The following is a 14,661-nucleotide window of genomic DNA, read 5'->3' as shown; positions in this document are numbered from 1 at the left end:
TCATGAAACTTGGTCGGAAGATTTGTCCCAATAATATCTTGTTATCTCAGGTGAGGGACTTTGGGCCTTCTAGGCCCTCTTGTTGGATATTGTTTGCTATTTTAAACACATATTAGGTCATATTTCGGAGTTTTAGTTAACCTTACCATGTGTTCATAGGCGAACTCACGTATTCAAGTGCTCTTACGACTATGTGCTCATACCTACTTTCGGGAATCATCATAAAAGTATTGTCATACTTAAAGAACAAACATGCCTAAGCTTATTGCATTAGAGAAAAAACAATAATCAAAAGAGAAAAAATTATATGTTCATACACATGGGCATGTGAAATCACATCCGTACACAATTATCATTAGCTTAGGAAAGGAAACATCGAAATATAAAGTTTGGTATGATATACTTGTGAAATTAAAGATCATGGTGTAATTAAAGAGCATGTCAAGTTTTGAATATATCTGCTGAAACGTAATGTTATAACCCACAAATGTTTTACTGTAACAGAAACTTTTTTAAGATAAGTGGTACAGAAAATACACGTCGAATATTTTTTTAAAGATATTTCTTGTTATATTTGATCAAGAATGTAACCCTCCTCCCAGATTCGCTGAACGGGTCAAGTTTTCCACGGGTACTACTTCCCCTTACCCGCAAATGTTTTTTCGTACCCAAATTTATTTTCCTACCCAAATTTATTTTCCTACCCAATTATTTTTCCTACCCAATTTTGTTTTCATAACCAAATTTTTTGTTTTTAACCAATTTTTTTGGCATAATTTTTGTACCCAACATTTTTGTACACATTTTTTTTCTGACCCAAAATTTTCGTACCCACATACACAATTGTGGTGATGTAGATAAACTTAAATTGATGCTTTTATATCCATCCTTTTCAAAAGCATCGTCACACCAGTACTGTCAGTACTTTGATGTTGCAAATGTTCTTACAACATATGCACTTGGACTTAGCCATGGGCATGGCTGCTTAGTCTGTGACATGGCAGTGCGGGTGTGTGTTAAGTCATTTGTGTGCAAAGCTCTAAATACTTTTGGGACATGCTCTGTGAAAAAAGGGTTTAATGCATGTGCATAAAGTGTCGTCCCACTTTCGACACTTTCCACCCAAACTTGATTTTTGCTAAGAAGAGACTTTCTTAAAAAAAATAATCAATATGTAAAGATAAGTATGTGCATCAAATAGAACGTATTTTCAAAACTGAAAGATGACCAACAAATATGGGTATTCAATGTAATTAATGGACGTGGGGTTTTATGGTAAAAACTTATTGTGCTATTTTCAGGTGTGAATTCCTCATACCTTGGAAAGCACAACACCATTCCGCCGATCTGCAAGGTGGTCCTACAGTGCAGTCGCAAACATGCAAGTGTCCTCAAGTTTGGACTGGATATACTGAATAACCTTACAAAATCCAGTAAGAATTAGTTGTATGTGTCCTAACTTGTTAAATTAAAGCTACCATCTTCATTTATGATATTTTTATGGAAATATTTAGTTCCTGAAAATGTCATATTGAACTTTTGCACCTGGGTATTTTGGGGAAATTTCTGGGTGTTTAAACTTAAAGTTGAGAACCATGATTGCAATCGTGACTATCAGTGGAGTGTGGGGGCATGGCCACATGTCTAGCTCATTATAAACGGTAACCAGTTGATAATATTCAAAATGAATGTTCTGATTTTTGTGAGATTTACTTAACCGGGAACACTTTGGCTGGCCTAGTTTGCGTATAATATGGTTTTACAATGATTATGAAAAATGTAAAGAAAACTTCTTATCTATGATATGTTTTAGTGTGTCTAGTGTTTCAAAGGAAATTAATTTAGTGCCATGCTTATGGAATTTAGAAGAAACAATTCTGTTCTAAAACAGGGAACAATTCAGCGCGTACCATAGGTGGAGAGTACGTGCCCCATATTCTGGCACTATACAATGACTGGCACCACACAGACACCAAACACAGGCACGTGGCCATCAGGAAAGGTCTACTCAATGTCCTCAAGAACATCACTAACCTCAGTAAGTTAGGAAAAGAGTGAATATGTATCATCTTACATCAGACATTGTTGCATTGATTTAAATGATCTTATGTTAGTTTTTTTGTTAAGAGAAAAGTTAATGAGAATATTTGCTTAAAATGGGAAGAAAAGGGGGTATATAGTTTTCGCACTGTCCGTCAGTCTGTCTGTCAGTCTGTCACACTTTTTCGTGTCCGCTCTCTAATTCAAATAGTTTTCATCGGATCTTTACCAAACTTGGTCAGAAGTATCTAGACAATATCTAGATCAAGTCAAAAACTAGATCACTGGGTCACTTAGTGCATTTTAAGGATTTATCATGGTGTCCGCTCTCTAATTGAAGTAGTTTCATCTGATCTTTACCAAACTTGGTCAGAAGTTGTATCAAGACAATATCTAGGTCAAGGTTGAATATGGGTCATGCCGGGTAAAAAACTAGGTCACAGGGTCACTTAGTGCATTTTAAGGATTTATCATGGTGTTGGCTCTCTTCGTTAGTCCACCATTTACATTTTTCTGTTTTTTAATATAATCATATTTTATGGCATTTATTACTACAAGAAAGGACGAGGCTGTCCAGTAACCTGGGATTGTTGGCTGCATTGCACCCCCACCCTTCCTCTTTGACACCCCACCCTTTCCCCTTCAAACTCGAAGAACCATGTCGGACTGGAGTGCACGGTGCAGGGCCTTATACCATGATAAACACCTATTTAGCCCTATCCAGGATAAAGTATTGTCGACTTTGTTGAAACTGCTAATTTCGTACCTTGGAGTACATTAAATATTGTTATAACTGCTATTTTGTGTAGCAATTTCCTTATTTTTGTGGAAAACTGCTATTTGATATAGCAAATTGCCTTATTTTTTATCTCAATATTGCTATTCCTACACCATAGCAACCATTTTACTTTGTATTGCATTAATTCATGTTAAAATTGCTACTTTTATAGCAAATATCCTTATTTGTATATTAAATTGCTATATTATATAGCAAATTGCCTCGGTTTTTCTGTTTAATTGTCATTTTGCATACCATACAAGGTACTTAAGTATTATTGCCTCCATTGTTATCACCAATATATTAATAATATTGGTTAGATTAGAGCTTTTTGGGTTTATTTTAATGCATCTTGGTAATATTTGGTCTTTTTACCATTTTACATCTTACCATTTTAAATTTTCCTTCAATAGTATACAAACTATTTTTCATTTACAGTGCACTCCCTCTGGTCCAGGGGAAACAACCATTGTAGACTCCATCACCACAATTACCTCCCTTTGCACAACTGAGTGACACCACCTCTGCTGGCTCTTCTTTTCCCCCACCCACATCGGCCTACACTTCCAAAAATCTCTCCTTCTTTCAACCCTCCAGGGTGGCAACATGTATTTTAAATATATAAATGCATATAGTTCTGTACATATTGTAAATAATGTACCTTTTGTACAAATTTAGCTGTTTTTGTCTCATTTTTAACTGTAAAGCACATTGTCTTGCCCTTAATTTTTATGTGGCCCTATGAAGGTGACCGTTTGGAGACACGTAAGTTATTGCCCTTAACATATAAGGGTTTTTACTAAACCCACTTTTAAATATTGTTTTAATGCCACTCTGGGGGACCTCTCTTCTCCATAGCCCAATCCTCCTTAAGTTCCATACAGACAGGGTCTTATGTTGGAGCATTACGGCTATATTCCCTGTCTGCAAGTGTTCAACATTGAGCCACATACATAAACTTGCACTCATTATTTTTTATTTTTTTAACAACTCAATACTCAATTGCAACATTAATATATAATTGAGAGTTATACTCCCTATGTGCTATCATATATTGTCTTTTTTCCTTTCCTTTTCATATAATTGCATGTACACATGCAACTTCACTTTACATTTGAGAGCTGTTAAATCAGGCTCTGGCATCCCTATTAATTAATGTTCATAGATATAAACATATCTCTCCAATGATTAGATCTTGTTGTGTGGCATTTAGTTTAAACTTTAAATATACACATAAAAATGGTACTTGACTTTGTATGTAAACATATTGTGGCAATGTTCAACCACTTTGTGATCTGGAAAACCCTCAAGTATTATTATTGTGTTACTCAAACATATTACACATCTGTGTATCCCTTTTTCTATTAGACTTATATTAAAATAGTTCTATTTGGATTCTAACATTTAAAACACAGATCACAAAGTCTAAAGACTCCAACAAACCCATTGCAGTATATACTGAACAGTGGGTCTGGTAATGATGATGCCACATACAGCAGTATGTGTGTTTTCACCATCTTTACTTATAAAAATTGGGCTATTCTTTCTCTCTCTCCTCCTTAAAAAACAAAACAAACAATAACATACAATAACAACATCATATTAATGATAATAATTAATAATTAGCACAGTAACATAACATAAACATAGTAATTTATAACTATAAAACAAGTCCAAGTTCTTTTGGATTTATCATCTTTTTCGTTCATTTATATTTTTTGCATATAAACTATTATTGTGTACTTTTTCTTAAAGTACAACGTCAGCCGTGGGAAAATCTATTTATAAAACGGATTGACCTACTTGCAATCCTTAATAAGAAATTTCGGCCAATCAGCGCCATCGTTTTATAAGTGCATCAACCAATAAAAACGCCGCTTTTTAACAGCGTTAGGCATTGTAAAGTACTGCATCTTTTAAACGCTTCTTATAAAGGTTAGATATTTTTAAACCAATAGATTTTTATTAAGGCACCGCACCAACACTGCAAAGTTTTCTATTTATATCAATGGTACAGCCCAGTAAAATCGGGCTGTCCATTTTATGGCCGTTTTCGGCTTTTTTATGCAGAGTTTTATGTTAAGCAGTGTGCTCGGGCAATGGTTTATAACCGAAGTCCCGAGGGTAAACAATCCCATTAGTCGTAGTTAGCTCTCTAATTGAAGTAGTTTTTATCTGATCTTTACCAAACTTGGTCAGAGGTGGTATCAAGACAATATCTAGGTCAAGTTCGAATATGGGTCATGCCGGGTCAAAAACTAGGTCACTGGGTCACCTAGTGCATTTCAAGGATTAAGCATGGTGTCCGCTCTCTAGTTTATGTGGCTTTCTGATTTATTTTGATATTCTAAGACATTTTTATGCCCCCAAAGGAGGGCATATAGTGATTGGACTGTCTGTCCGTCACACTTTTCTTTTAGATTTCGAAAAATGCTCATAACTTCTACCAAGCATTTATAGGAGGCATAAGTCATCCTATGGTGACAGCTCTTTTTTATCTATTTATCTAGCAAGAGTATATTGACTATTGTTAAAATTAAATACACAGTCTAAGTGGACGCAAACCCATGCCTAAAAACAAACAACACTTCTATGAGAATTTTACCCCAGTTCATGTCCTTAGCTGCAAAAGTTTCACATACATTTAAGCCTTAATGCGGGAATATTGAGCTTAATGCATGTTCATTAAGTGTTGTCCCGTATAAGCCTGTACAGTCTTCACAGGCTAATCAGGGACAGAACTTTCCCTTTTTATGTTATTTGTCATTTGAAGGAGGTCTTTCTAAATGAAAATCCAGTTAAGGCAGAAAGTGGTGTCCCTGAACAAACAGTGTGGACTGCACAAGCTTTTCTGGGACGACACTTTAAGCACTTGCTTTTAATAAGCACATTTTTCCAACAAATTTGTCCATTCTATCTTGACCAGAGTCTGGTCGGAAGGCTCTGGTGGAGGCCAACGGGATCCGTGTGCTGTACGAAAGTGCGCAAGATGTGATAGAGTGCCGTGAGATGGAGAGCCTTATTCTGCTGGCCAGCGTGATCATGCGCAAGTGCTGCCCGCGCAACAAGCTGCCCATCTCTAACGTGAACAGTGTGGTCACCTTCAAGATACCGGAGTCTGAGATCTACCCTGCACAGGGCACAGGTTTGAACAGCTCCACTGCTGGCTGTCACTAAACGTTTACAACTCAGATACGCGCTTTGATGTGTTCGTTAGAGTATCAAATAAAATTAAAGACCTGAACAGAGTGTTAGTAACTGGCAGGCTGTTCTAGTTTTATGCTGTTTGCATATAGCCATGTTCACCTTGCATCTTATTGAGAAAGGGTGAATTGTTTTGTTAAGATGAAGAATTAAGCAAATGGTTTAAATGGTTTTAATAAAAATGATGCCAGGTTATTCGGAAAGAAAAAAAAATGTTTTTGAAAAAGAGAAAAGTGTGTGAAAGTTATTGTTTGTTCTTTATTTTACAATAAATTTAAATAATAATTAATTATAAAGAAGTTTTGTCCAAATGATATTTTTAAACTGTATTAAAAAAAATAATGAATTTCAGAATTCATCAATACTACCCGAAGCAATGAAAGGCAGAAAAATCTTTAACTCTAATAAATGTCCTTATAACATACCTGTAAGAAGATTAAACCTATTTACATGACTGGTATTAACAAGTAAATTGGAGACTTCTCCTGCCATCAAACTGCATATAATACAGCCATTTTACATTGTATGATTTACAAAGATTTAATCTTGTTGTGCAACACTCTTTCATAAACTTATTTTTTACCTTGCAAAATTTATAGCTATTTTCTATCTCTAATGTAAACATTCTTTCTCTACCCTTGTTGCAATTGTTTTCCCATTATAATATGTGTATACATGTACTCTACTTCATCATTGCTCCAATTCTAGAAAACAGTGGCATTCAACCCCTGATTGACGGTGGTGACAGTGACAACAGTTCTCTAGAAGATGATGACGACATTGACAGTGATGATGAGAGATTCAAGACTGACAATATTGATGAGGTAAAGCTTTTTACATAAAATTGCAGGGACCGAAACTTAGCTCACATACTCGCAAATGCGAGCGAGATTTATGGATAGCGAGTTGAAAATTATAAAGCTTGCAATTTTCTGCGAGTAAAAATTTCAGATTACTCAAACCTGTTTTTCCATAAATCCTTTAAGTATTGAGAGATAATTATACCCCCACAAACAAAGTTTAGGGGGGTATATAGGAGTGAACTTGTCGGTCGGTCGGTCTGTCTGTCGGTCCGTATTAAGTGTCCGCTCTCTAATTCAAGTAATTTTCATCCGATCTTCACCAAACTTGGTCAGAAGTTGTATCTACATAATGTCTAGGCCAAGTTCGAAAAATGGGCCTTGCCGGGTAAAAAACTAGGTCACTGGGTCACTTAGTGCGTTTTTAACATTCAGCATGTTGTCCGCTCTCTAATTCAAGTAGTTTTCATCCGATCTTCACTAAACTTGGTCAGAAGTTGTATCTACATGATGTCTAGGCCAAGTTCGAACATGGGCCTTGCTGGGTCAAAAACTAGGTCAGGGGGCCACTTAGTGCGTTTTAAACATTCAGCATGTTGTCCGCTCTCTCTAATTCAAGTAGTTTTCATCTGATCTTCACCAAACTTGGTCAGAAGTTGTATGTAGATGATCTTAAGGCCAAGTTCGAACATGGGCCTTTCTTGGTCAAAAACTAGATCAAGGGGTCACTTAGTGCGTTTTAAAAATTGATCATGGTGTCCGCTGTTTTTTGTGAAGATGACATGCAAAATATTATGTGTCAATGTGGCATGTGGGGGTAATAGTCACGTCTGTGACAAAGCTCTTGTTACTTTCTATAATAAAGACTCCCATTTTCAAAATAAAAATCTTTCTTAAACGATTAAAGTGTTAAAGAATTGCATAAACACATTTGGCCGTCATTGTTGTTGTTGTAAGATTTAAGGGAAGCTACTCTGGTACAAGCTATGGTTGGCTATGCGCTTGCAGCTAATAAGCATCGCGGTGATTGGACTTTTTAAAAATCTCTCTGTCTGCACGATAAAAAAACTTCATCAATCATGAACAAATTTCTGAAGAGGCCGGCGTCAGAGGACGCTGATACAGCAAAGAACATAATAGCTCCAAAAACTAAGGATAAAGCCACGCCGACAGCAGCTGTCAAAACAGTTAAGAAATGGATGACTGAATTTAGCATCAAGTAGCCAACATATAATGCACAATTTTAAGCAATTTGTTATAAGAAATGTATTGTTTTAAATAAAAAAATATATAAAATCCCAAATTGTGTGTAAATTTTCATTTTGCAAGTGAAAAAAATCAACTTGCAGAAAATTGCAAGTGCCTTAATAGCGGTAGGTTAAATTCATCCCTGAATAGCGGTAGGTTAAATTCCTCCCTGAAATTGAGCTGCGCTCTGGGAACACCGGGCTAGATGCATGTCCTTAAAGTGTCGTCCCTTATGAGCCTGTGCAGTCACAGGCAAAGCAGGGTTCACTCTTTCCCCCTAAAGTGGATTTTTGCTTAGAAAAGACTTCTTTTTAACAAAAAATACTATAAAAGCAGAAAGTGTAATCTCTGATTAGCTTGCGCAGACTGCACACGCTAATATGGGACGTTACTACACACTTGCATCGAGCTCCGTTTTCCCAGAACACGGACCATTTCTGTTTATGATGCATTTATTTATGGGTGGGTAGGGGATGGTTGGTAGGACTATATGAGTTAAATTATTAGTCTGCAGTTTTGTTGTTTTGTTTTCGTTGATTCCGAATGATAAATCAAGAATGTCGCAACTGAATAACACATACTGTGAAACCATTATTATTCGTCAGATATTAATTTTCGTCTTTTTCGTCCTTCGACCGATGGATGAATTCAAGATCCTAACGAACAATCATGTCCCATATTTGGAATAAATAAGACTGAATTACCGTAGGCATGAGGCATTTAAATCCAGCGTAATCCACTTTTTGACTTGACTATTTGAAAAACATGGTGTCTGTGTGGTAAATCAAAGAAGTTTTTTATGCCAAATAATACAAATGACTTCCTACAAAGAACATAGATAAGGTCCATGAATATTCATCTGTATGTACATTGTAGAATGAGGATGAGGCTGGAGAACCGGCCCCTGTGGCCTGTAAGCGGTCTCCTGAGGACCTGAGAATGTACAACTTCCTGTTCCCAGAGTTGTTTGAGATTGAATGCAGTGAGGGAACCAACGAGTCCATAGTCATACCCACTGGTTCCCTGGAAGCTGGGCTAGAATACACCAAGAGTTGTGAGACTGAAAAGAGTAAGAGTGGAATCTATCCTCTTTCGGTTGGAAATTTGAGCAAGTCTGCCTCAACTAGTTCAGGGATGTACCGCATGGCAACGACGGTGAGTGATTTTCCTGATCCCAGTGCTTGTTATGGGAGTGGCAGAGGGGGCCAGTTTTCAGGGGCCAATACTGAGTACATAGACAGTTATAGTAGTCGCTCTGAGACTTCGGGATCTAAACCTGGTGCTAGTGTAATCTCAATAGACTTCCCAATGTCCCAGTCACTGTCAACAAAGTCTTCTGCTGCAAAGAAGACCGCTGTTCAAAAATCTAGAAAGTCCAAAGGTTCTAAAAGGCCGGGCAAGGATAGGAAACCAAAAAAGTCTATTGTGAAGGACAATTCTGACACTATAGCAAGCTTTACGAGTTCTCTGTGCATAACGCCTATACCCAATATTGTGGATCCAGACGAGGAAATAGATCAGAACTTCTTGTATGACGATGATGATGACATGTACGAAGTTCCCCATGATCCAACGATGTACCAGGAGGTAGCACGTCTCACAAAGAGCGTGTACAAATTCGAGAAGATTGCTTATCCTGACTTTGTTGGTGCTACGTCACCTTTCGATATAGAGAACCTGTATCACAGGAAGTTTGGTGAACAGAGGTAGGTTGGCTTCAAATATAATTATATTTGTATTATGATGTTTGTTATTGATGTGTACACAATATATGATTTATGTTATTATTTTATAAAGATTACAATTACATATTAAATAATTGGAAAAAAGTTGTAATATAAACTTGGTATAATCATTTTTTGTGTGATACAAATTATTTCATGAACTTGTGTCTCAAATAATTATGCCCCCGAAGGAAGGCATATAGTGATCGCACTGTCCGTCTGTCTGTCTGACCGTCTGTCTGTCTGTCCGTCACACTTTGTGTTTAGGTTTCGAATAATGTTCATAACTTCTATGTTCGCTTCAGATGTAACATTCATGTTTGGTATGCATGTGTTTATGGACAAGGCCTTTCCATACACACACACATTTTGACCTTGACCTTGAACTTAGGGTCCGGGTTTAGGTTTCGAAAAAACAGCCAGTCCAATTGAGTTAGCCAAATTTTCTCAATCGGCATACCTCGCTGATTTTCATTGATAAAGGTGAAGGCAGCTTCGTTCCCATTCATTTTCAAAATCGAGAGGTTTGGGACAGGAACCAGGCACGAAATTGCCAGGTGGCACTTCAAACGCTGTGACGCTGGGAAACCCCCAAATGTAGTTATTTTTAGATTTGATCGAGAATGTAACCCGCCTCCCAGTTTCGCTGAATGGGTCAAGTTCCCCACGTGTTCTACCTCCCGTACCTCCAAATTGTTTTTGCACCCATTTTTTTTCGTACCCATTTTTTATTGTACCCAACTTTTTTTGTACCCAAATTTTTTCCGTACCCACATTTTTGGGGCATAATTTTTTCTTACCCAAAATTTTTGTACACATTTATTTTTCATACCCACATACACAATTTTGGTCATGTAGATAAACTTAAATTGATGCTTTTATATCCATCCTCTTCAAAAGCATTGTCACACCAGTACTGTCAGTACTTTGATTATCTTTACTATATGCACTGATTTGCCTATCATTGCAAAAGCTATAATATTATGTTTACCCTTCTCTTTGCTTCTGTCTGCTGCTTATTATGTTGTCATTGACTTGTTCGTGCCTATAGTTTTAATATACGGCCTTGCCACCCCAGTTTGTTGAGTATAACACAGCAAATCTGAGGGTTGCCTTTTGGATTCCCTGCCGGGTGGCATAATTAACTTGTGCAACAGATAAAACAAGATATCCCATGAAAAAGGAAAGTTGATTAACATACTGCCCATTATTTACGATTCACTGAAATACTTTTGAAATTGGTATGAAAAAACAACAAAACAAGAAAAACAGTTTCAATAAGTGATTGTCATTTCTGAGTAAGTTATATTATATGAAATGTAATACATGGCAAGAAGGACAAAGGTAATACTTATTTTGAAAAATTACACAATTTCTTACAATAGAAAGTTGTGCATGTACAATTTGTTGCAATCTAAAGGGAAAAGATTGCTCAAGTTAAACTCATTTGTAAAAAAGCGAAAATCAGGTTTACTTGGAAAGTGTCCCACATAGCCTGTGTGGACAGTTGTCCCGGCTAGCCTGTGTTGAAAGCACTTCATACACACGTAACACTTCATGCACATGTAACACTTCATGCACACATAACACTTCATGCACACGTAACACTTCATGCACACATAACACTTCATACACACGTAACACTTCATGCACACGTAACACTTCATGCACACGTAACACTTCATGCACACGTAACACTTCATGCACACGTAAGACTTAATGCACACGTAACACTTCATACACACGTAACACTTCATGCACATGTAACACTTCATGCACACACATTAAGCCCGTTTTTGAAGAGCAAGGCTCATAAATATTGCAGTTTAATTCTTTTTTCCCTTCTTTTCAGGGCAAAGGTGTTTGAGGATATAGACCGGATGATTCACCCGGAGCTAGTGATAGACCGGGATGTGTATGACCTTGACAGCATCAAGGCCAGGACTGGTATCAACTTCTTGCCAGACAACAACAATCTATCCAATGGAGATGAATTTAGGTGGGCAAATGCTGGCATTTAGATGTGTGTAATAACAGTGTCATTTTGCTGCTGGAGGCATGATGTGTTTTACTTGTTTATCAGTCTGTCACTGGATAAGAACATTTTACATTTTTGTCTATCACAAACACTCCTTTCTGCATTTTTAGCTCACCTGAGCACAATGTGCTCAGTGTGAGCTTTTGGGATCAACTTTTGTGCGTCGTTCGTTGTCAACATTTTGCCTTGTGAACACTCTAGTGGTCACATTTATTGTCTGCATGAAACTTGGTCAGAAGATTTGTCCCAATGATATCTTGGTCTAGTTCGAAACTGGGTCATGCTGGGTCAAAAGCTAGGTCACAAGGTCAATCAAAAAAAAAAATGTGAACACTGTAGAAGTCACATTTGATGCCTAATCTTCATGTAAATTTGTCAAAATGTTTGTCTTAATGATTTGTTGGTTTATTTAAAAAATGGTTCCAGTTCGTTGAAAAACATGGCCGCTAGGGGGCGAGCAGTGTTCCTTATATGGCTATAGAGAATCCTTGTGAACTCTCTAGAAGTCACAATTTTTGCCCAATTATCATGAAACATGGTCAAAACATTGGTTTCATTGATATCTTGGATGAGTTCGAAAATGGTCCAGATTGGCGAAAAATCATGGCCGCGAGGGGTTGGGGCAGTTTTCTCTATATTTTATTTTTACATGTTTAGTGCATATTATATGTTCCATTCAAATGCAGATGCATCTAGCATTTTATTTGTGGATAGATAGTATAATTGTTTTTAAAACAATCTGTTTCTCAAATAACATTTGTATAAAAGGTAAACAACTTTTATTCAGACCTAGTAGACCAAGAGTCATTGTGTACTATTGGTTTGTCTATGCACTTTTGCAGAGTTGGTCCAGGAGGCAGGTATGAGCCAGGCCCAGACTGTCTCCGCTTCAACTCCCAGTTTGAGAGTGGAAACCTGAGGAAAGCTGTTTGTGTGAGTACCAGTCTAAAAACCCTGAACATTCTTAGCAGTAATATCTTTATCATGAGGAGTGGTACTCATCTATGCTTAGTTATGATTGATACCCATGATGGACTTATAGTGCCAGTGTTATACATGTACAATAAATTATACTAAGAAGGAACACTTTATAATTTCTATTTCTGATATTGTGTCCCTTAGTTTTGGGATCATCCCATGTTGAATGTCTAATAATTCAGACAAAGTGGCATAAAGATATTGTGGTAGGGATAAACATTGATGATATTGAAGTGTATTATGTGTGTTGGTATGATGATTGGGATATGATATTGAGGCCAACATTTTAGTGGAGTTCCCTATTCATTTTTGTCTTGTTCTGTGAAAGCTGGTCATAATGCATGTGCGTAAAGTGTCGTCCCAGATTAGCCTGTGCAGTCCGCACAGGCTAATCAGGGACGACACTTTCCGCCTTAACTTGATTTTCGGTAAGGAAGAACTTCCTTGAAACTAAAAATACCATTAAAGCGGAAAGTGTTGTCCCTGATTAGCCTGTGCGGACTGCACAGGCTAATCTGGGACAACACTACGCACATGTATTAAGCCCAGTTTTCTCAGAACAAGACACATTTATAAATGCATTGCTTCCATGATATGCATAGGCCATGGGGGCATATTTTGCATCCTGAAAAAATTGTAGATGCCATATAGAAAACGCACCCTTGCACTGGTACACCCATACAATTATTGGCAGGTTCGAGAGTTTGAGTATGATTTGATACTGAACCCAGACATCAACATTAACCACCACCACCAATGGTTCTACTTCGAGGTCAGCAACATGATTGCTGGATACCCCTACAGGTTCAACATTGTAAACTGTGAGAAACTCAACTCACAGTTCAACTTTGGTGAGATACCATTTGTGTACACTTATTTCTTAACACTGCTTAAGTTCTTTGTCTGATAGACCTTTACAAATAATTTCATGCTCATTCTTTCTTTGATGTTTTCTTTAACATTCAAAATGGGATTTCTTGGTTCATAACAATTCACTATAAAAAGTGTTGTGTTTTTAGCTCGTGAGCTTTTGTGACCGGTCTTTGTCCATCATCTGTCCGTTCGTCCGTCCGTTAGTCCGTCCACATTTGTTCATAAACACTCTAGAGGCCACATTTATTGTCCGATCTTCATGAAACGTGGTCAGAAGCTTTTTCCCAATGAAATCGCAGTCGAGTTTGAAACAGGGTTGTGCCATGTTAAAAACTAGGTCACAAGGTAAAAAAATAGAAAAAACTTTAGAAGTCACATTTTATGCCCAATCTTCATGTAACTTTTTCAAAATGTTTGTCTTAATAATATGTTGGTTGAGTTCAAAAGTGGTTCTGGTCCGTTGAAAAACATGGCCGCCTTATTTGGCTATAGAGAAACCTTGTAAACACTCTAGAAGTCACAATTTTTGCCCAATCATCATGAAAGTTGGTCAAAACATTGGGGTTTTTTTATATCTCGGACGATTTCAAAAATGGTCCAGATCGGTGAGAAAACATGGCCGCCATTGGGCGGGGCATTTTCTCTATATGTATATAGTGAAAATACCTTATTTGGCTGTAGAGAAACCCTTTAAACACTCTAGAAGTCACAATTTTTGCCCAATCATCATGAAAGTTGGTCAAAACATTGGTTTTATTGATATCTCGGACAAAATCGAAAATGGTCCAGATTGGTGAGAAAAAATGGCTGCCAGTGGGCGGGGCATTTTCCCTGTTTACCTTATATTTATATAGTAAAAAAGGCATGAATTAAGGTCATGAAACAAGGGAGACAACTCTTCTAAATATTGCTTTTAAGTTTTACAGTAGTTAATCCCCTTGGACTTTTAATGTTTTCATATTAATACATGTAGTTGTG

At 37.1% G+C, this 14,661-nt stretch overlaps 1 protein-coding gene across 3 annotated transcripts in view; it reads left to right on the top strand.

The window, feature by feature from the left end:
* Positions 1-14,661, top strand: part of LOC127877338 (cytosolic carboxypeptidase 1-like) — a 50,347-nt gene that overhangs the window by 17,186 nt on the left and 18,500 nt on the right. For all 3 annotated transcript variants that reach the window (XR_008048365.1, XM_052423074.1, XM_052423075.1), the window contains exons 8-15: positions 1,302-1,433; positions 1,892-2,038; positions 5,745-5,963; positions 6,731-6,846; positions 8,947-9,776; positions 11,647-11,793; positions 12,675-12,765; positions 13,505-13,661. Coding sequence is in view for 2 of the 3 variants with exons in the window: in XM_052423074.1 (XP_052279034.1) it covers positions 1,302-1,433; positions 1,892-2,038; positions 5,745-5,963; positions 6,731-6,846; positions 8,947-9,776; positions 11,647-11,793; positions 12,675-12,765; positions 13,505-13,661 (1,839 nt within the window). In the remaining variant the exon portion in view is untranslated. The remainder of the gene's footprint in view (positions 1-1,301; positions 1,434-1,891; positions 2,039-5,744; positions 5,964-6,730; positions 6,847-8,946; positions 9,777-11,646; positions 11,794-12,674; positions 12,766-13,504; positions 13,662-14,661) is intronic.

Source organism: Dreissena polymorpha, chromosome 4 (assembly GCF_020536995.1).
Source record: "Dreissena polymorpha isolate Duluth1 chromosome 4, UMN_Dpol_1.0, whole genome shotgun sequence".
Classification (NCBI taxonomy): Eukaryota; Metazoa; Mollusca; class Bivalvia; order Myida; family Dreissenidae; genus Dreissena; species Dreissena polymorpha.
Note: the sequence above shows the minus strand (reverse complement) of the source record. Positions and strands in the feature narration are given on the sequence as shown.